Source organism: Haemorhous mexicanus, chromosome 5, assembly GCF_027477595.1.
Source record: "Haemorhous mexicanus isolate bHaeMex1 chromosome 5, bHaeMex1.pri, whole genome shotgun sequence".
Classification (NCBI taxonomy): domain Eukaryota; kingdom Metazoa; phylum Chordata; class Aves; order Passeriformes; family Fringillidae; genus Haemorhous; species Haemorhous mexicanus.
The window spans coordinates 49,324,659-49,347,060 of NC_082345.1; the positions used below are offsets into that span (position 1 = coordinate 49,324,659).

Genomic DNA, 22,402 nt, shown 5'->3' on the forward strand with positions numbered 1-22,402 from the left:
GTTAAAGTAAGTAGTAAAAACCAAAACAGATAAATTGTTTTATTTTTATCCATCAACACAATTATTATAATTCAAAATAAAATGTCAGCTTTAGGATCACCTATTCCAAGCATTTTTAGAAAGTGCTGGTATGAAAATTTCACACTGTAGGATGGAAAGCTGAAAATGCCACTTTGCTCTAGCAAAACCACATTTTCTTTCTGAACAGGCATACATTTTTTACACTGGATGTGAAAAATGCCATCAAGCCATAAAACTTACTTGTAGCTGGGATAAAGCACAAGTTCCTTTGCTCTCCTGAGAGAGGAAGAAGCGTACTGACATAAGGAGCTCTTGAATACAGCAGCGAAATTCCTCCTCATTTTGCCCTCCAGTAGCAATAGAGAATAATCTTCGAGATTGAACTATGTATTTAAAGATGTATTCCTGTGCCTATAAATGCCAAAACCAGAGATAACTCACAAAAATGAACATGCTTATCTCCAAACAGAGCACATGCAACGATTATATTCAAATAAAGAAAAGAATCAGAAACAGGAGCCCATTAGTTAGTTTTGGTAAATCTCTCTATTGGAAAACCAACAAAATTTTATTTTAAAAAACCAAACCAAAACAAACAAGCAAAAACTCAACACCACTTTCTCCTCCCACCCTCCCTCCCTCCAAAAAAAGCTTAAATTAAGTTGCAAAACTGTTGGAATGCCAATTCAAAACACTGCCCTCTCTTAGTGGCAAGACACCAAAGTTCACAGCAGCACAGAAAAACACAGAAGGGTACCACACTGATATTGTATTTCCAAATTGTAGCACGTGTTCCAAATGGGATTATTGTGTTGTATGACTCAGCCTGATGGCATGCTATGCTTTTCTGATGGTACAAACCAGGGCAACAAGAACAACCACAACCACCACAATCGGTAGAATTCCCTGGTGTCAGGACTGAGCCATTAAGTCAGCATTTAGATTTATGCCATGGATGTTAATACCACCAGTGTAATCTATATTTGATTCCTCTGTCTCATTCAGCAAGGAACATAGAGCACCACAGACTAATGGTAGTAAGCCCCAGTGGTCAACTTACTGGCAAAAGAGAATAATGAATAAACTGACTGCCCTGAAAGTCTGCAGCTCCCTAGAATTGTACTACTGTTCCATCATTTATATATATTCTGCTTCGTTCCCTAAGTTAAACCCATGTGTACTGTATGAATACATCATTCAAATACATAATTCAATAATATTTATTACCTTTAGTACTTCCTGTATGTGATCATGAAGCTCTACCTCAGTGACTCGATCAATATGCCACTTCAGCACTTTTATAAGATCTCTATAAAAGCACATCAGAAAGTATCACAACACAGAAGTGGGAGAAGGGTTAACTTTGGACATAAAATGCAAACCAAGAGCTGTCATATGAGAAACACTGGCAAAATAAAAAATAGATCACTAGATTTCACTGATCACCACAGATTCAATAGTACACTTAGTTTTAAGTCTGCTGAAGAGCACCTAATAGATCTCTGAGGAATGGCCAATAACACCAGCATTAAATATGCAGAAGAATGATTTTAACAGGGATACACCATTTCCTTAACCTAATGATTGATTCTTTTAGTTTGGTAAAACTGTCAGTATTAAGTCAGATAGAAAAAGTACAGACTTCACCTGTATGCAAGTGCTCCTGCAAAATGACTTTCAATGTAAGTGTCCATTACTGGCTTAAAGTGGTGAAACTTGCTGTCCTGCAGCAAATTTATTATGTGAACCTAAACGTGAGAGAAAAAGAAAAAAACCCAAAGCTTTTTTTATAAATTTACTTGGCTTTTAGCTAGCGTTAAGCATGATCACAAAATGAAACTTACCAGGCAATCAAATACTTTTGATCCATATTTTTGAGAGTTTTCATCTAAAATACCAAATAAAGTGTCTAGTGTATCTTGAAGAAACTTTTGGGAGAGAATAAGAGTATTATTAACAAGATACTTCTGTGACATAGAAATAAATTATTTCCTTCATATCATCTCAAAATATGAAAAGGTATATACCTTCACTATTTCTGAACCATCAATTTCTTTTAATTTTGAGAGGCAACCTGCAATTTTGTCTGGGTGGGTTCTCCACTTGAGAAGGTCAAGCATATCTCCTGCAAAAACAAAATGCAAGATTAAAGTTGAAAGCAAAGCAGCATTTCATATTTTAAATTTTACTATTACAGTCCTCTCAGCAAAATTTGGCATCATTAAAACAAAAGAAAACACTTTCAGATTTGCTATAATATGAACTTCCCAAGAACACATTTTCATCCCATTATGCAATTACTCCACCAATACAAACATAAGAACATGGTACTGGGTCACTAAAATCACTCTCCTGTGGCCACTCTATCATGCAATCTCATTCAGATACTATTTTAAATAAAGCAATTGTTTGCCCTCTCTCATCCCATTGAAGGATGCCTTCCAGAGGTACTCTCTGAAAGCTAGAAACAATCTCCTAATTGCTAGCTGAAATGTATTTGAAGCACTCATGTTTCTATGCCTTTTTAGAGATCAAACACGATGCCTCTAAGATCCCACTTGATTAACAAGTAAAAAATCTCTTCTGGAAAGTAAACTATTCTGAGCTAAGAAAAATACCTGAGTATGTCCAAACTTCCACCTGTTTTAATTCCTTTTCCTTCAGCTTTCTTAACCAAAATGATACCTACAAATAAGATTACTTCATTTTCTACATCATTAGCAATCTCATACATCTCTTGTAAACACCTGACATCTCTGTTCTAGAACTTAAGTGTCTTTTAGATAGACATATTTATGTCACCAATATGATGCTTCTGTTTAACACTATTCAATTCCCTGGATAAAGAAGAATCCCCAGGAGTCTCCACAAGGATATCCTGCCTTTTCTCATTAGAGTCAATCTAATTTCTATTTTTTCTTATTAATTATTTAAATCAAAGTTACAATGCTTTGCTGAATCATATTTTGATTTTGTCCCTCTCAACTGATGAGACCTTTCAACAACATATTAGCAGAAAATTGTCTCAGATTTTAGTGAAGTTACTCTCATCTCCACACCCTTCCAGTCCTTTAAAACAGAGATAAATCCCAGAGATTTCTTCATATCTAGTAGTATTTTCCATCTGCTCAGGAAGGAAATTCCTTTCACTATAGTGCAATCTTCCACTTCCATTTTAACTTTCATTTGCCTATTTGAAAATTGTTATTTCTAATCTATATGTTTTCTTATGTGCTGCATTGCTCAAGTGCTGCATTTCCTCTTGACAGTAAATAAAAAAAAATTGAAAAGATTAAGAAGCTTATTCTGGCACGATTTGCTTTTGATAAACTCATCTCACAGCACATCTGAATTAGTTACATGTTGATTTTTTCATCCATGATTTCTTGTAAATATTTCCATAAAATTCATCGTGGATGGATGGCCCAATGAACGTATCTGCCCTTCCACATATCTTAAATGTAAGTTCTACATTTAATAGTCTTTGAACACGTGTTATTGCTCCACAGATGTACTAAAAAGCCCACCTTACTATAAGATTGAGAATTTCTTGTTCCATACCATTTAATATCCTAAAATAGTTTTGCAGACTTGGCTTGGTTTTTCAGCAGTTTTTCCTTGCTGAACTCCGACAGATCTGCAGAGCTCCATTCAAGCTGTATTCAGTCAAAGCTACACATATTTTTGACTGTTAAATTAAATCAATTCCAAATCCCTTTTATATTAAAGTTTACTCCTGCCACGCTTCACTGACCAGCTTTTCAGAAATTCTCAGTGCCTAGCGGTTTGAAGCAGAAAACTTTAATCACCATCCAACCCTTCCCTCAGTTTAAGCTAAACCACAATCCAGCTGATCACTGCCCTGCACTGTGTTAGAAGGAGCCAGGGCTTCTGAAGTGTTCTCAGTAGTTATTAAAGTAAGAGGTTAACAGCAAGTTTTCCTCTTGGTTCAGCATCTTTTTGGCTGCTTTCTACCACAGACTGTTTTCACACTCAAGTAATACTTGAACAACACCCATCTTTGTGTCATCTCTTTCCTGGTTTGCTCCAGGGAAGTTCCTCTATCCCACAAAAAATGAAGTAATAATTTTTACTTTATTAACACTAAATATATCTCTACCTATAGTCAATGTTTGCCACAGATGTTAATGGCAAACAACCAACATAGGATTCCACAAATATTTTGCTGCCTTAATTGCTTTTGATGGACACAGATTGTTTTGATGCATCTGTGTGTTACATTTTTGTTTTGCTTCAAGCTGTGTTGGCATGGAAAAAAGAGGCCCTTGAGTTGCACTGAATGATGAAGAGTCCCACACATGCATCAGAGACACATCCCAAAGATCAAGGACAAATTATAGCTCTTTTTATTCTTTCTGTCAGGAATTTTTAAGAAACAAGATTTATAAATCCAGTGAACAACATTTGTCTTTCAGATAATTAAATGTACTTCCACACTTTAAGCCTCAGCTCAAGATGACAAGTAGCAAGATTAGCTGAAGCTGTGAGTTCAGAACAGGAAAAACACTTCTTTACAGGTTTGCTGGAGGAACTTGGTAGAAAATAGTTAACACTCAATATCAGGGATTTGTTGGGGGATTTAAAAAGAAAAAGAAAGCAAATGTAAAACACTCACTTCAAAGGACTTATTTCAAGGGAAGTGCTAAGGAGGAAAGACATTCTAAGATAACATTAGCAAATAACCCAAGCATACATGACATGAATAGAAAATCTGACGTGTGAATCACAAGGGGAACGGATACCAGTGTGTAATGTAGTAAGAGACATGAGAATATAAAACTGTTCCCAGAAATAGGCCCACTAGGAAATCATAGTTTTGGAAAAGGGAAAAAGTCACTGGTGATGAGTAATTTTGCTGAAGAATAAAAATATTTCCAATGTGTTATCTTCAAAATAATCAAGGCCTGTATATTTCAAACTGACTTCACCTGACCTATTGGCTCTACCAAATAAAACATGTCCCTTCTCAAAGCATGTAATTTAAATCCAAAGAGCTAGGTTTAATAGAAAGTTTAAAATCATGAGTTTAAGGAAGTGGTTTGGGATGATTTTCCATCTCTCTCACTCTCTCATATAAGTCCTGAGACATCAGAAATGGACTTGTTATGACACTACTACACTTCAGGAGGAAAAGACTGAATTTCAGAACTGGCAGTCAGCGTGTCTCTTCCAACAGGCTGCTTCTGTGGTCACCCACACTTCCTCCATAACTGGAGTTATTTGGAAAGCTGCCCAGCGCTTCTTTTGTTTTGATGATTCACTGTTAGTTTTGTTTTTTTTTAAATGCAGATAGAAGGATTACACCTCTGCCATGCTGTATGGTGTGTGCTCTGCTGCTGAACAGCTGCTGACCAGGCATGCCCCAGTCGGTGCTGAGAAACGAGTGGATGCCAACAGCTAAAATATTCAGACTTACTGGAAGGATCCTGGCTATCTTGCAGCCAGCAATTCCTGCTATATGTAAAAAACTAAGACTGTTTTGGTAACTACTCAGTAAAAAAATACTGTGCTCTCACTCACTCTTTTGGGGTTTTATAGAGTAATGGAAAATAACTACCCATCTAAGAATATATAACAGAAAAAAGCTAGTATAGTTTTTGCTGATATCAACTGATTAACTATCCAGGATCAAAAGGAAAAGAGAAGGAAAAACTGAATAGCAGAAAGATTAGATAAGGACGCGTTCTCAGCCATGACGAACGCACAGACTCCCCTGGTTAGAAGGTCTCCAAAAACTGCTTGGAAATAACCCTAAAAACCCCTCCAAAGTACCCAGGGTAAGGAAGTTATGGATCCCAACAACTAGGAGTCAGCCTCCATCCCCCAGTCCCCATAATTTTAATATGCATGAGAGCCGATGGCATGTGGGAACAATCAATGAGAGAATGACAGCTGAGCCAAATTTCCCAGCAAGCGAGTAAAGCTGCAGCCTAATCCAGTCACACCCTTTGCCAGTCTGGTTTGGGGTCGTTCCCCACCCCATAGCCAGACAACAGAATAATTTTTAATTCATTTTCAGACTGGGCATTGTTGTTTGTAAACAATGGGTGAATCTCTGAGGTATTCAGGAAAAAATCTCCAAACTTAAAAACAAATTTAAAAATAACCAGGAATTTTCAAAAAAACCAATACAAATGTTTATTTTAGAAATGAAACACACAGATCTTTTTAATCCTGTATTTTTTAATACATAAGCTACATTCTCTCAGGGATAACTGAAGTAATGCTCACATGACCAAATATCCACATGCTTTGCTCTATGTTCATTTTCTGAGCATGCAATAGATTTTGGCAAATTTTTGTTTAAAAGAATGGGGATTTGGAAACTCACCAAGATGAACTTCCCAAAGAAGATCCTTGGAGAAAATATGAGCCTGTCTATTGAAAATATTTCCACCCTCTGAAGTACTGCTGAAATAATTGTTAACTCTTTCAGAGCTGAAAAGGGGATCAATATTATTCAGATATTCTACACCCTCTTACTCAGAATATGGTTAAAAATAGGAGGAAATTTTATGCCCTATGTCACACATCTATTTACAATAAGTACAAAATAACTCCTGTACTGTAAATAAAAATTAATACTAGAACCCCAGACAGCAGGGCAACTATTTATCAGTGAGACACTTCTAAATTCCAGGCAGCACTTTTATGCATGTGTAAGTATCAGTAGATTAATGTAATTTCCTAAATCAAGGCCTTTAACCGAAGCAAATTTAGTCTCTGATTCCCTATTAGCTACCTTTGGGAAAATCTTTCATTGAGTAACTTTCATTACTAAGGTAATTGCTATGAAAACACAAAATGGGTGTGTGCAAGGAAACAAGACACTTAGTGGTTGCACACAGTTCTATTTTGCACACTTGCTATTAAAGGGTGAAAATTAAGAGCACTATTTCAACTTAAAAAGCTGCTCTAGTTTTTGTTAAACGTCTATAACCAGTTTGCAAGCAGTTAGCGATTTTATCATCATACACAGAAGATGGGTAAAGTCACAGATATTCACACACAAAAGAGATCAAAGTAATAATATAAAACTGTGGCTCTATCAAAGAATGGTCAGAAACACATGACCAAGCAAATACACAATATTTAGAAATTTTTGGAAAACTGTTCCACAGTTTGTTTTAGTTACAGGTAGTTCAGTTATGGCAGGAAAACAAGAACCTCAAGAACTTTATACATAACACTGGTTAAGAACTTTACACAGAGCCCTGGTAGAGAGTGTGAACACATGTATTTAAGTCTGCTGCTCCTTGCAGCTAGTGTATAAACTGTTTTAAGTAGTAATAAATGTTTGTTGGTTTGAAGAGAAACAAAAAAGCAATATATGCCTAATTGGAAACAAACTGCTACAGCCTAAAGGGACAATAAGTATTTCATAATAAATCTACAACAAACAGAATAAGAGGTTTTATAAAGCAGCTGGGTTCTGATAGTTGATTCCAGAAGTGCTGCAATTGATTCCAATGTCACAGTCATCTAAAAAGCATTCTTGAACTACTTAAAAACAGTGGTTTATCATGATCCATTTGTTTCCATCTGGATATAAAAAAATTATGAAGAAAACCAGAACATAAGCTATTTTTGAGTACATCCATGCTTGCTTGGCATGGAAAAGACTAGCTATCACACTCATTTCAGCTCATCGTGTTTTAAATAATCAACATATCCTACCATTTTGTGTGAGTTTGGTGGAGCAGAGAAAGGATGTAATCCAGAAGGACTCTTTAGTGGTTTTTACTGCTTGGCTGTTGTTTCCTAGGGATATTCCCTTTGAAAAGGGGAGTTTGAGGTAGCGACCAGAATCCTGAAGGTTTGCGTTTTCTTCACACTGTGGAAACAAACCAGTTAAAATAACCGCACAAAACAACTGACCAAATCTCTTAATTATATGAGTCATTGTTTCTCTGTCAGAAAATGAAGAATGCCCACTATGCCTGTTGCAACTTTGCTTTTAGAACATAGCATCATATATTGACATTGCAATTTAACAAATTTGCACAGCTTACATTAAATGAATAGCTACAATGTTCACGTTGAAAACAAAACTTTATCTGGCAGCACATAAAATCCTCTAAACAAAGTGACAACTCTTATCCATGGAAAGAGAGTTCCACAAAGTTAAAATAACTTACCTTTGTGAAATTCATTATAACACAATGTGGTATAATAGTAAGACTTAGAAAAACCAATGCACTGAGACACATATCTAGATGCAATTGCAGCTTATAGGTATGTTCAGCTTTTAGGAAGGTGAATATTAAACAATCAGCAACGGATATTTTAATGGTGACAAGATTATCACTCATTTGATAATCAGTACAGACTTTCTCAACTTAATATCTCTGGGCATTTAAAGTAGTTTGTAGTGGAATCATTACTGCTAATGACTGCTAATTCAAATTACCTTGTGTACAATTAGTTCATGGGTGCCATCTGGCAGAGTCCTCCCATTTTCCTGCATCAGGGGCACGAAAGAAAAGCCAAACAACTTCTTCTCACCCTTTTCTTTTGCTGAAATGCATGTATAAATAGCAGCAGTTAAAGATAATAGTATACTTATTAGACAAAATAAATGTATACAATGCAACATAAGAAAGTACACTGGAGCTGCAGCTAGTCAGATGAAGATTATCTTGAATTGCTGTTCCAATTTGCACATTGTCTCCTTTTTTTATCTAACTTTAAATCAGAAGGGAGTATTCTAAAATAATTTTGAATATATTAACAATATGCAATCTTAGCAACATATAGAAGCTTATCCCCCTCTGTGAAACCTGTCTCTCATGCCTTGGAACGCAGAATGTGGAACCAGTCAGCAATTTTCAAAATCATCTCTAAAATGTTTCACAATGTTTTAAAAATTTTAGAATTTTGTTGGTAAAAAAAGCATCACAGAGAAAGTTCATGCAGCTGTCTTTTCCCTGAGGTGTTATGGACACTCGTGTGCTGACTACAGCCGTAAGGGGAGGACTAGCAGAAGTCAGGAGCACCACTCACTGGAACAGTGCCGGAATTCACAGCGGATGTGAGCTCCTCTGAACTTGTCCACAGGAATAGGAAGTTTCAGCAGCTCAGCCCATCTGGGACCATTGTTATGATAAAGCACAAAAGAATGGTACTCGCTGGCTGGTGGCTCTCCAGAGCCAAACGAGATAAAATCCTAATGAAGAAAAATTATGATTAAGGATAGATTAGTTCACTGGTAAAATGTCATCAAAGACTGCTCTTCCAAGGAAAACTATTTAATGTACACATTCATACCATAAATGCCAAATGTGGTACAATGTTCAGTGTCTTATAACCCTCAAAAACAGCAGCACTTTTTTTTATACTTGCAATTAGAAAATTAAAAATATAATTCACCTAATTTAGAACAGAAGTGTTTATCATGGTGTACGGGGTGATCAGGGAGGCTTAAGCAACACATGTGTTGTGGATTCCCATGACACAGCACAGTCCTGCCAATCTTATGCCCCAGCAACTAAAAGCAGAACTGAGACCAGAACAGCCCAGGCTCAAGATCTTCAGTCAACTGAAATAAGCCTGTAACCCTGGCACTATCAGTGGTATGTCCCAGTATTAGAAAATAAATGTGGATTCTGTGATCAGGAAGAAGCAAAATGTTGGCTGCCTTTACCACACCCATGATGGACTCCCCATTGCGAGGCAGACAAATGGATTTGTCAAAATCCTGACTGGGGGATACCTATCAATTCTCTGTGGGAAAGGAAAGGAGTAGCTTTTGCAATTATAATCTCATTTTTTTGTTTTATATATACACACACATTTATGTGTATATATCATTTATGTATATATATATATATATATATATATATATACATCTATATATATAATGTATCTATATTGGATGCCATGGATCAATATGCACAATTTCACTTCAGATACACAAACACACAATTTGAGCCAGGCTTTCTTCATCGTGTTACCCCACAGCCCATGAAATCATGCAGAACATATGAAAACACCACTTTCAATTTAAAACAAAACAAAAACAATATAAAAATATGTGAAGAAAAGTTTGAATGTGAACAGAAATCGTTTTGGTACAAAAAAATTTTGAGAAAGAGTAATCTATTAATAATTTAAATTTAAACCATTGCCTGTTTGTAAGCCATAACCAGCAGCATACAATAAAATTTGAAGATGAGAAGGAATATTAATTTTTTTTTTTTATTGATACATGGTGCTGACTTTTGCAGCAAGAATCTCTAATTTATTAAAATCAGACATGAAATTCACAATTATCAAGAAAAGTTGTTCTTTTAAACAACATAAAAAGTTGCATATTTCTAAGAAGAATTCTTAGGAAATACAAAATCTTCCCAAACTTGATCTTGTTTCAACATTTTCCAACCTCTTAATGGAATCATCAGTTATTTGGTTGGCAATTTTACAGGTTTATCCCAATCATGTAATTCATCACAGAAATAAAACAAACACATATTAAGGTTTTATATAGACACTTTAAAAATCTTTTAAGCGAAGTGGAAACACTTTGAATGCCTAAAGACAGCAAAAGATAAACATATCATTTCCAAAGCATTTTGCATTCTTCAGTCAGTGCCACAAAAGAAGACTTACATATGAAAAAGTTATCAAAATTAACTGCAGCAAGGAAAAACATAAACCAAAGATACCTTTAAAATTTGACCACTGCTGTCCACGACATGCATTGTCACTTCCACATTTCTGGCCACACTTTTCCCTCCTTTCTCAAATTCTCCTCTTTCTACAGTGATATATAAATCATTCCTCATTTCACCTATCAAAAAAAAACAAACAGAATAAAGTGTACAAAAGTCAGTCCAACTTGCTTGTTTTTTCTTTCAGTACTTCAGTAGATTTTCATTTTATCTTACAAAGGATAATGCTACACCCACAACTTATCAGTATTTTTGGATTTTAAACAATAATTTGTTTTAAAACAATAATTTGTTTAAAACAATAAACCAAGAAAAGCAAAAGATATTCATCCCTCTCAAAACCCAAAGATTATTTGCCATCCTAAACCAATTCTAGGGGCTTCTGCTCATCTTTTGGGTCTGTTTGGTCTTTTCATTGGCCCTTCTAGCTATACTGAAGCTAGTGTCTAGTTCCACCTCACTTAAGTCTTCTTCTAATCTAAGGCAATATTAATATATTTCCTTTCATTTGTCATTGTTACAGTTCTCTGTTTAATTGATTACAACTTTTTTCTGCTTAATCTTAACAGGAAATTTATTACTTTGCAAAAGGAAAAACCAAGAAGTTAGTGTTCTTTCCATTAGAAGGGCAGTCTTCCCAGATTGTGAGCATTACAATTTGTAATCTAAAAAATCTCCATATATTTTACAATAGGGTGTTCCAAAGCTTATGAGGAAAAAGTTTGCTTAGTAAGCTTATTTTTTGTTTGTTGGAAAAGCTTCTGAGAAATTAGACTCTTCATCAGGACAGTTAAACTACAAATCCAACACAGACACTACCTAAGTACCATATGGTATGTACAAGGACTGCTAGCACCTCTAAATTGAAATCCTTTGCACGTTCATGCAGTATCACACTAAGCAGTCTGTCAGAACATAAACAGATCATATGGACAAGATCAACAGTAATTTTATTTTAATTTCAGTTGACACAAATTGCAAAGTTTGATGGAAAGGGGAAAGAGTGGTTGCAGTGGGGACAGGACAGGGGGAAAAGCAGTACTGGTGGTGACTGAAGTGCCACAGTAGGGAAGCCCCTGTTCCCTTTAAAGATGCTGAATCCATTTGTGAAGAGTGTAAGAGAATCCAACTCTTGAACAAAATTACCAGAACTACTTTGAAGCAATTGGACATTCCTTGTGAAAGGCAAAACAATGAAGGATGAACTGCATCATAATTAGGAGAATTTTCTAAAATTCTTATTTCTGGACTTTGTTGAAACAGAAATTGAGAATATATGTTTTCATCTAGAGAAATGCAAGTTTAGTGAAATGGGAATATCATCTTTTAATAAGGCAGATTTTCACTCAGCACTGCTGAAAGTGTGATAGTTTAGTATATTTATAGGTGTGCCACTTGGAAGGCAACCATGGGATGTGTACTTGTACTATGGCTAAAATTAATTATAATATATGTAACATAATTTATGCATTTTCAATTTCTAGCTTCATTTTAATTTACAAGTAGAATTTGACTTGCTTGAACTTTCCACAATACTCTCATGTTTCACATTCCTTGTATTTTACTGCATGCAACTCTCCAGTGATTTTTAAGTAACAGAAACAATGATCTTCCTGTAGTAATCTCATATTTCTATATTATTATTACATCACTGGATGCAAAATAATTAAATGATTCCTCAGAAGCACAATCTAAATGATAAAATAATTAAAGAAGAAACTGCCATATCATGAATCTCTCAAGACCCATGCCCACTAACAAGGGGGAAATCTGCTCTTGTATTATCAGCTACCTGCTGAAACAATCATGGGCAGAGGCTAGGATACAGCCAGAGAGAATCAACAGAATAAATACTAGACAGTATTCACTTAAGAGTGTCTGAAGTCAAGGATCAAAGAGCTGAATTACTAATGAGTGAGAGCAACCACCAGATCAGTCTCTGGTTCCTGCTGGGAAACAGGAATAAAATAAGCAAAAGGTGATGGTTATTCGGGGGATGGACTTGTAAGAAAAAAAACAAAAAACAAAACCAAACACAAAAGCAATCCCAAAACACAAACCCAAAGCTTTCCAAAGGATGTTCTGAATGTAAGTAATGTAAAAGGATGAAAGGAAAGGATGGAGAAATTGTGGAAAAAGATCAGCTACAGGATATGAAAACGGCAATCATAAGAACTCAGGATATCCCTTGAGCTGAAAATAGCTGGAGGCTGGGAGAGCATCAGGGGTAATTACCATACTCTTATGTGCATACACAGCTTTTACAAAAATGGCATTTTTCCATCTTCCTTAACAGAAATTCTCATTCCAAAAATTGAGATTGTCTGTTTAAATTAAGTAAGGCCATTCTTTTGTGGTTCCACTTCCCACAAAAAACATTCCAAATCCTCTATAAAACATTCAAACATCAGCACATTGCTGAATACACCTATATTCCTTTATCTGATCTTTCTTATTTATGGTAACTATAATTAAACATTTGATTAGAAGAATATGCATCATTTTCCTGTGGGATCTTTGCCTTCACCAATACACCACACAGATTAAATCAACTCCTTGTCACTAAGGTAATCAATTACAACCATAAGTAGCACTGAAAGGCCAAGCCCTGCTGAATACCAGAGTTCTGAGGCAGACTTTGGTGATTACAAATGGTATCTTCAGCTGAACTATCTGCATGACTGAAATAAATCCTACAGATGTGTGTGCAATGAGACTTTACAGAGTTACACTTCACCAAAGGTGAGGAATCCACACAGAAATTGGAAGGGCACATTTCAAACAGCACAGTACATCAGATTTTAATTACTGGTTGAAAACATACCTACAGAATTAAATGTCTATCAGGCAGAGCCTTTAGATGAGATGAAAAAAGCAACACACTAATTTCAGCCCATTTCTGTGCTGAGAAATACAGCATCTCCTTCTCCAAGGAAGAGAAAACATCCAAGGGCTGTTTTCAGCATGACGTCTGGTACAGGAATAAACAACTGAGAACAATATCAATAAATGTGCTCAGCTTTGAAATGACAAACCTACCCTCTGCCTATAATGATACTGAGTGCTATGAAAGACCTAGACCACTTGAAAGTATTTGTTTCAAAAGAAAGGGCAGCTCATTTCTCCCTGCTCTGATGGAGCATTTCCATTCCCTGGCCCCTGTTATGATAGGTCACTTCCACCTTTCTGAATTTAGGGCATCCAGACTGTGAAATGAACATGCAGAGAGCAACACCCAGCTAGTAACATTCTTAGCCAGAGTCAAATCCCACTGTAAATCAGCTTTGCCTAGGACTTTCAGTTTTCTAGGTAAGAAATGACTATCAAATAGTGAATCACACATATTTAAAATCATTAAACACTTTCTATGAAGCTAAACCACCTAAGTCTCCTTAGAAGTCAAAGATACTTCATGTAGGTTATGAGCTGAGTCAACAGAAGCTGGAGAAAAGCAAATTAAAGCCTTATGTTGCATTTCTGTGTTATTTGAATGATTTCACTGCTTAAAAAGCTGTTTATCTTGGTAAAGCTACTTTCTAGACAGTATTTCAAGAAAAAAATGAGGTTAACATGTGACAACCAGCATAGGTAAGACGGAGGATTGTTGTACATTGGGTGTGAGATGGTAAACAACAAAGAAGAAATAAAAAAGTTGGTAGTGGTCCCTATGAGAGAGGGAAGTAATGAGCTGTTTCTTGGAAAAAAAAAAACTGTGAGGATCAAAGAGTGTATCTAGGGAAGCTGTTCATCTGACAATCATGCAATTGAATGTGTTGAAAAGGGGTATATTCTGTCCTAATTACAGAAGTGACCCAATAAACCCAACACTTTGGGACTTAGTTAGCACCCTATGATTTCACCTTTTCACCAAAAGCAGGCTGACAAATTCCTACAAGAGCTTCTAATATTAAAGTGCAAGGTTAAAGCCACATGGAAACTGAAATTCCACGGCTTTTAACAACAACAGCAAAGTCAAGCTGCAGTGGTGTGACTACAGACATAACACTTTGACGTAGCACAAGCTTTCAGTGCACATTCTGCATGGACAGCCACTCTGGCTCATGAATTTCATTGGAAATGAAAGGTGTTGAATTGAAATGTCTGAGTTGCTAAACAGAAATGTGTACAGCACAGCATTGGCAGTACCTGCCCCATCGTATGGTCCTGCCAACACATTGCAGCCTTGATCTGGCAAAATTATCTTGAAAGCACTCTCCACGGGCTGGGAGAGGAAAAACTCCAAACCCCTCTTGTCCCAGCTGTAGGTGCTTACTAGGCACATTATAGCTCAAGAATTCTGACCTACAAAGAAGCAAAAGCTTCATCACTTCAATCCAACCAGCAATGAATTGTACAAGGGCAGAACGGGGGCGAGGGACAGACACCTGAGCAGCATCAATTACATGCAAAAGTCTAATATTAGGAACAGGAGGAAAGGCCAATTAAAGCCAAAAACAACCACAAGAAGACTGCTGGAGGATGCAGTTAATGGGGGTCAGCCTTCCTCAACCTGTCAGCTATAAACCACAAATATTAAATAAGCAGTGAAGAGAAAAGAGCCAGGAGTAATTTCCAGATTACTCAATGTATGCTCAGGGACCTATTATGCTCACTGCAGAGTTTTATTATGGGATGCCTCTGCAGGCTCCCTTTCCTTCATAGGTTGGAGGCTCCATCATCACTATCAAGGACCTGTGTACAAGCACTGGTCTCCTGCTGCTCCCAAGTTGGACCTGTGTGTAAACTGCCCCCAGCTCAGAGAAGCTTAACTGTACCCAATGAACTTCAGGTGACAGGAACAACACAGGAGAAAGATCAGTACAAGCCTCAGCAGAGCCTTTGTAGGAATGTATCATTTGTACTGTTATTTTTATAGAAACATTTGCACCTAACCTAAGCATCAAAGCAATGATCTTTCATCACTCTTTTTAAACTTACAGTGACACAGCTGTGAGTTGCAACTGCAACAAGTATATTATAACAAGACTTTTCTGGCATTTCAAACATATTTAGAACTGCAGGATCTCTTGTAGCATATTAACATGAAACAAGGTTTTCAAGCAGAAGAGAGCTGTCAAAGATCAAAGGTAGTGTCTTTGTTAGAAACAAGAGTTTAGTTTGCCAGTTATCCTCAAAAAGCTTTCTAGTGAAATAAATTTCAATTTGATTATTTATTAGGGTAACAAAACACAGCATGACTGTATTTGAACAAGCATCTCTGATAGTTACTGCTGTCCTGACAACAGCCACTAATTTAAAAACAAGCATACAGACCTCACTAGGAGCTTTTGTTTGGAACTGCTTTTTTGAAAGCTTTACTCAGAACTGTAGGACCTTTTGAATCATGAATTGCAAAAGAGCAAAAAAACCTAATTTCGTCTAAATGAAGTTCCTGTTCATCTACATCTATGTAAAATACAAGCTAATGAGATGCTTTATACTCTTAACGTATCTTGAACAGCTCTTAAAAAAATTTCAGTTGTAGGGACTGAAAATCTCTGGATGTGGCACAGACAAAATGGTATTAATCCAGAATGTAAATCTTGTGGATGAAAATATTCTAGAGGAAAGATCCTTAGAATACTTTGTAGAATGGGAAAAGAGCTGTGTAGCAACTGCCAGTAGGAGGATATTAAAAAAAAAAAAAAAGGCAAAGGAAAAAAAAGCAGCAGAAGTTGATTTTAACTTTTAACTTGAGGAGAGTAAAAAGGAAGCTTAGTAAATTTTTCTGTCTCACTAATCCCCTTCTGGCAGTTGAACTTTGATGATTTCATAGTCCAACTTCCATGAAATGAGCTGGGACATCTTCAATTAGAGCAGGTTGATCAGAGCCCTCTCCAATTTGTCCTTAAATGTTGCCAGGGATAGGACATTTACCCTTTCTCTGGGCACCCTGTGTTGGCATTTCTACCCTTTTTAAAAAAAATGATGCAATGTTTCCTTTTTTACAGTCACTGGGTACTCCATGTGACTGCCATGACCTTCCAAATATCATGGAGAGTGGCTTGGCAACTACATCAGCCAATTCCCTTGGGACCCTGGGATGCATCTTGCCAGGTCACACAGACTAAAGTATGTTCAGATTCCTCAGGTGGTTACTGTTTTCCTACAGAAGGAGGAACTTTGCTCGCTTCAGTCCCTGCCTTGAGATCCACAAATTTGAGAGGTTGAGAAGAGAGACTTACAGTGAAGAATGAGGCAAAAATATTGTTGAGTACCTCAGCCTTTTCTTTTCATCTGCTGAGACCAGTTTACCAGTCATGCTGGTCACAAAGAGTATGCTTTTCTTTTCTGGCTGAAATTCCTACAGAGTTTCTTAATTTTCTTTGCATTCCCTTGCTGATTTCAGCTCCAACTTTGCCTTTGCCTTCCTGACCCCATCAACACACAACTGGGCAACATCCCAATATTCTTCCCAGCATGCCTGTTCCCACTTTCACTGCTTCTGCATTTCCCTGTTGTCCTTTAGTTTGACCAGCATGTCTTCATTCAACTATTCTTTTCTCTTGCCTTCCCTTCCTGATTTCTTACACATTTAATTTAAAAACAAAAATTAATTTAAAAAATTCAAGTTAAGCAATCTAGGATCATTTGTGAAAATTGTAATACAGAAGAATGTTATCTGAGAGAAGGGCATTCTTAAGGACAGCAGCTCAGGAAGACACACAGGCATGCTGCATTTCACAAAGAATTTCATCACTGTAGGAAATGAAATCCCATTACCGAAACAATTTCCTTTTTGTTTTGCATTTTAGAAGATACTGAAAGACTGACTGGCTGCTTATCAGGGAATATATTCAGCACTTTCAAAAAGGGGGGCAAATCTCATTGACATGCTTGAAGCTGCCAGTGAACATCTTTGAGTTTCAAAGACTGTGACAACCACCAGTCAGCTGTCAGTTCAGTGCTTTTTCCCCACAGAGCATACCTTCACTTCTACATCACTGAGGCAAAGAACAACCAAATAAATTTTGCACACATTCACAATATTTATGAGCAACATACACACATGACTCAAGAATGAGAAAATGTTTTATTTAGTGCTTCAATACATACATACGAAGAAAAATTCACACTAAGACCTCCTGGGTGACACTTAACAAAGAATTATTTGGGGCAGGTTGTGTGTCTGTAAGTATATTTATAGGGAATAGGCAGAAAAAATTAAGGCAATTTCTACTATTTATATACTAGCAGCTAATTTATATATTATTCTTTTTTATATATGGGAAACTTAATTAAAATAACTCTGCATACGTTAGGATTTTGGGAGCATTGGGTCACTTTGTAACACCACTGCCTTTTTATTATTGGATTAAGTAGACTTGGGCATTTAAATCAGAGATGAATAAACTGATTTTTTTGGTACTCTCCTCAGTTACCTTACTTTTGTTTTTTTAATAAAACATTATCTGCATTTTCAGCTTTACTGCAGAAACATTCAACAAGCTTTAAGACACACTCACCAGAAAACATCCGATTAAGAAAATGAAACGCCCTTTACAAGGAATTCTCAAACAAATACTTTCAAATTTGAAATGCATTGTACATTTACCATGTAATACCCAATTGTTCTGTGACTTTTTTCTCTTCCTCCTAACAATGAGATGTTAAACAAGCTGCTTTAAACAAGTGAGGAATAAAAGACTTGCAAACTTTTTTCAACAGAAAACTTTGACCTGTTGACTTTGTCTAACATCAAATAAAGAAAATATTTCCAACAGAATTTTGAAAGACTCTTTACTTTAACAGAATAAAGCATTCTGGCATTCATTTTTTAGTTTGCCAGTGTTCCTTACCCGGTTTATCAAAGAAAAACTTCCAAGCCATAACTATCCTTGCATACACCTCCTATGCATCACTGCTACTTATTCTATACTCAGTAGAAAGCCAGCTTATTCCTCAAATACCATAAACTGCAGAAGACTCTTTTCCCCAGTCTTCATTTCCAGAGATTTTTCAAGGGAAGTACATTTAAATTCTGGCTTGTCTTCCCTTTCCATAGTTTTCTTCTATTTTTTTTCCTCCAGTTTCTAATGAACCAAAAAAAAATAATAATACAGAGGAGATGGAAAGGAGAAGGAAAACAATACACAAGCTCCTTGCACTTGTCTAACCAAATACATCACACCCTTCTTTTCTCCAGTGACTTGTAAAAATGTTAATTCCTTCAACAGATAGGATTAAAGTTTTTAAATAGTATTAAAATAGGATTTGAAAAGCAGAGGATATTCCCCCTGGAATACTTCCGTTTTGTGAAAGGTCAAAATGCAGGGTGTGTCTTTACTCCACCATATGGCTCAAACATATTTTGTGTAACTAATATATCCAGTGACACAAGTTAAATTTAAACTGTTTGTACATCATATACTATAAAGAAAAGTTTGGAAAAATTCACTCCACTGTTCAAGGGAGAAAAATGTTGAAGTGTGTCAGACATAGACTTACTCTCCTAGAATCAACAGCTCTTACTAACTCCAAGATCACTGGTAGATACAGACACTTACTGTAATGAGGACAACATATTCCATAGCTTCCTTTACATTTTTGCAGAATCTTTTTCTATGCTTTGAAAGAATGACTGCCTGTGGTCAAAAATCACACCATTGATAATGAAAGTTATCACAAAGATAGCATTTTGTGAGACTGTTTGTATAAAAAGACAAATATTCTATCTCTAGTTTTATTTTAAAAAATTTCTGACAATAGTAAGAAAAGTTGGTGAGTGTGCACTTGGACATGAAAAGACCTTTTAATAATCCAGATGAAAGCATGATTAGTACATTCAGTAGCTTTGAAGGACAGGATCTGATGAGATTTAACTGGACAGCAAAAGGACATCTAATGAAGTTAAAAGGTGACAAACGTAAACAATGCAGATGCAATGGGAAAAAAATTCAGCTGCTTTTCCTAAATTGAGCATTTGAAAGCTCAGTTTAGAGCTTAGGAAACTTAAAAGCACAGCAATATCCCAAGCACCTCATTTTATCTGATAAATGAGCAGAAATTGCAAAAAAGAAAAACACAACGTTGAACAAAATGCAGCTTTTAATCTTGGACAAATAAGTTTGAAAGAATTAAAGTTCCTCTACAAAAATTGATAGTGCAGCTGCATGTAGACTTTTTAGCAATGCTATTTGTCAAAATTTATCTCAGAAATAGAAAAGGACCAAAGTATTAAGTATTACAGGCCAAGACCATTCCTGTCAGGACTGACTAGCCCAGCTAGATACTAGTACAGATACCACACCAAGCTGGTGTGCAAGGTAAACTCTGGTCAATGTAGAACCACTGTAAGTAGGGATGCACCAATTCTTTACCCTCTTCTAATATCATATGAGTTTAAAAATTTGGATGGATAGGAAGAAATATTAACTCTCATCCTTAAATCAAAGCATGTTGTGATCAGCCAGCAGCACTGGTAATGGCACCAGTTCAGATCACAAGCTGAAGAAAGGATAGCTAACTGATATGCACCTGAGAAAGTCTTTTGAGATGTCAGCCAACAGGCCAATTGTTTACACACCAAAATACGCTTTATTGACAAAGACATTTTGAGCTGCTGTCCTCTATAAGTCACAGAACTTTTCAAAATCAAATCAATAGCTGTTTTAAGTCAGAATTGTCTTGTCATATTACTACAGACAAAGCTGCAGAGAGGAAGTTTGTAGGTAAAATTCCAGGAAGGAAGGCTTGGACCTCACTGAGTTGTTTAGTGAAAAAAAGTATTCTACAGGAAGACGATGAGATTATTTTTAGTGCTTATGTATCACACTGAATGGATTTCATCTTTGAATGCAATAGTTAAGTAGTTAAGACAACAACTACTAGTAAACTACCAGTAATAGACTTAGCACTGTTACGAACAGTGTAGCTTAAATGAAGTAAAGCAGATGGAGTTCGGATCTGGAATGCACAACAAAGGAAGACATGCACCTATATGTATGCTTACCACACAAAAGTTTAGTCTATTTACAACTGGGAGGCAGAGTGGGCATCTAGTGAAGCCAGTTAAGTCCTCATTTAAACAAACAGCAGTCCAATTCTAAAAACTCCAGGCAACACATATCAGTGATCAGGTTTATTTACAGAATTCAATATTTTCCACAATGGTGCCAAGGAACATGTACATGCACATGTACAACACATGAGCATGAACAGCACTGAAGGCATGCACTGGTACAGGTGCTCTAAGTCAAATTTGGAAGGAGATTCCATAATAGTGAACTACATAAAACAGCAAAAAAGCTGGTAAAAGTATGCATAGAAAAAGGGCTTTCACATTTCGTTCCCCATTATGTATGTAAATTTAACTTAGAGTGCTCTTCAAAAGTACACTACATTTGTAAATATCAAATGCTGAATTTTATATACTAAGTAACGATGTAGTTGTCAGGAAATGGTGAACACAGAAACTCAGTGAGCAAGCACAGGTGTCCTTCAACATTGTACAAAGCTTCCTGAGAATATTGGCTGTACATCTGCAGACAACCACACTAGTATGCTGGAACAGAATTTACCAATGCTTGCATGGAGTCTGCCCTGAAATCCTGGCCAAACCTACAAAATGCATATGGATTATCTTCACAAGCTGACTCTTTCACTGCCTGCCCTTCTTTTGTTGGCTAGAATAAAGTCAGTTACCTATTTCACAGCCTCACATCATAGCCATGTATTATATGATGGCTTTTATTCCAGCCATCTACTTCATTTCCTAAAACACTCCTTCATTAAGAAACTAACTCCAAGGGTCCTGGATAGTGTATTTTGTGGCATCAGTCTGTCAAGCTGCAGTGACACAAAAAGCATTACTCCATAAAAACATGCACTATTACTGTCAATTCAGGTTTGGCACGTATGCTGATCCCAGTTACTTTTCACAGCAAAACCTCCACAGAGAAAAGGATTGGTACGACAAAAAAAGAAGGTCAGAGAGAGTTTAAATACACCAGAATAGGAGAGACACTTAAAATATGTCATTTCTAAGAGAGATACTGCAGTTTTGCAGCATGAGGCATTTCTTATAGAATAATTCAAGAGAGTCTTATTCACAACACTAACCTAAGTGCTAATTAGCCACAATAACACCCTTTCAACAAAAATATAAAATCAGATCTATTAATGACCATTTCTAGTGGCAAAAGATGAAGTTCTCTAATTTATCTGTGGAAAAAAAAAATTACTAGAAGATAAATAGAATGAAAGGGGAGCTTTAAATTAAAAAAGCTTTTCAAAGGCTAGGTTGCTGAGGGCATTTCAGGGCCTAGGGCATACTACTCTGGTTAGTCCTTGAAACTTATCATTGCAAGACTGAGATGATTATTTCTTTTTAGGAGAAATCCCTCCTGTGCCAGTAAACAGAAGTTGTACATTATTTAAACTCATGCATGCATACAATTGGACTGAGAAAGCAGTATACCAGAACCCATATATTATTTTTTTAACTAAAACAGTGACAAAGTGAACCGGCATAACTCTTTGAAACTGAGTCAAGAAACTCCTCCAGCAGCTGATTACACTGTACTCTGCTATAACATGTTTCTTGCAGTTTAGTACATTGCATTATTTCTCAAGTGGAAAATGAAGAAATAAGAGATCTATTTATAGATTTAGCAAATTTGATAACACAGAGCAGCAGGTCACTAAATCATGGATAACTGGGGAAGTGATTCCTAATGGGAGTTACAGAG

At 36.3% G+C, this 22,402-nt stretch overlaps 1 protein-coding gene across 3 annotated transcripts in view; it reads right to left on the reverse strand.

The window, feature by feature from the left end:
- DOCK4 (dedicator of cytokinesis 4) overlaps positions 1-22,402 on the reverse strand; it is a 221,108-nt gene that overhangs the window by 70,332 nt on the left and 128,374 nt on the right. For all 3 annotated transcript variants that reach the window (XM_059847108.1, XM_059847110.1, XM_059847111.1), the window contains 9 exons: positions 10,707-10,831; positions 9,046-9,208; positions 8,453-8,559; positions 7,720-7,876; positions 2,049-2,146; positions 1,866-1,949; positions 1,669-1,769; positions 1,249-1,330; positions 262-432 (listed from right to left, as the gene is read on the reverse strand). In XM_059847108.1, coding sequence (XP_059703091.1) covers positions 262-432; positions 1,249-1,330; positions 1,669-1,769; positions 1,866-1,949; positions 2,049-2,146; positions 7,720-7,876; positions 8,453-8,559; positions 9,046-9,208; positions 10,707-10,831 — 1,088 coding nt within the window. The remainder of the gene's footprint in view (positions 1-261; positions 433-1,248; positions 1,331-1,668; positions 1,770-1,865; positions 1,950-2,048; positions 2,147-7,719; positions 7,877-8,452; positions 8,560-9,045; positions 9,209-10,706; positions 10,832-22,402) is intronic.